Source organism: Priapulus caudatus, unplaced genomic scaffold (assembly GCF_000485595.1).
Source record: "Priapulus caudatus unplaced genomic scaffold, Priapulus_caudatus-5.0.1 Scaffold419, whole genome shotgun sequence".
Lineage (NCBI taxonomy): Eukaryota > Metazoa > Priapulida > Priapulimorpha > Priapulimorphida > Priapulidae > Priapulus > Priapulus caudatus.
In genome coordinates, this window is record NW_014577480.1 from 33,084 (window position 1) to 34,112 (window position 1,029).

The 1,029-nt window shown below is 53.4% G+C and overlaps 1 protein-coding gene across 1 annotated transcript in view; it reads left to right on the forward strand.

Annotated features, from left to right (window-relative positions):
- The window catches only part of LOC106810204 (protein inscuteable homolog), a gene marked incomplete at its 5' end in the record, with an annotated part of 22,266 nt that extends 21,452 nt beyond the window's left edge, over window positions 1–814 (forward strand). Inside the window, 2 exon segments of the mRNA XM_014813487.1 lie at window positions 442–616; window positions 720–814. Coding sequence (XP_014668973.1) covers window positions 442–616; window positions 720–814 — 270 coding nt within the window.
- Between the last annotated feature and the right edge of the window lie 215 nt (window positions 815–1,029).

A 1,029-nucleotide genomic window follows, 5' to 3' on the forward strand; every position in this document is an offset into this window, starting at 1 on the left:
CACACACACACACACACACACACACACACACACACATACACACAAGCCTCATTTCACACGTCGAAGTTTTAGCACCCACTGACGATTAAAGGTAATTTCTATAAAGTGTAGTTTCCACCCTATCTAAAAATTTTTAACTGGCATCAGGTGGCTGTCCTACATGATTATATACGAGTGTCTTTTCCATCTTCCTGTCTACTCCGCCGAGTGTCGTTGTAACAGCTAGGGCTTATAATAAGTCAACATGTTAGCAAGTTAATAAGTTAACAAATTCGTCTACTTAGTTTTAAGTTACTAAGTTAAATAAGTTACTAAGTTAAATAAGTTAATAAATTAATAAGTTAACAAGCTCGTCTACTCACTTAAGTTACCAAGTTACTAAGTTACTAAGTTAAATATTTAAGTTAATAATTTAACACTCTCGTCTCTGTACTTGTGCAGGCCGCCATACGCCGCATCACGTCCGCCTGCAACATGCCCAGCTTTGACGACCCCAACATCCGCGACCTCGTCGAGCTGCGGCTCATTGACGCCTACAACATCTGCTCGGGCCGCCAGGGGGAGACACTCGTCATCAGCAACGAGAACTTCACGCAGGCGGCGCCACCGTCGCGACGCGCGTCGCCGACGACGACGACCGCCATAGCGCGCAAGGCGAAGAAGCACGTGACCTTCCAGCTGGACGAAGACTCCGGCAACGACAGCGTGTCGTCTTCCAGCGCGTGCCCGTCGCCGCCGACCGAACGCGACAAGGACGACGACGACGACGACGACCGCCAGGTGGCGCACGAGAGCAGCGACGAGTACGAGCTGAGCGTCGACGACGCGCGGCGGCAGGTGGCGCCGCCTGCCGGCGGCGGCTGCTCGTTCGCGATGAGTCGCTTCGCGGGGCGGCCGTTGCCGCCGACGACAATGCTGACGCCGATCGAAGAGGAGCACGAGATGACGATGATGGAGTCTAAGTTCATCGTGGCGCCCCCTGGCGATGAGGCGCCGCTCGACGCGACGCACTCTGTGTCACCGACGAGC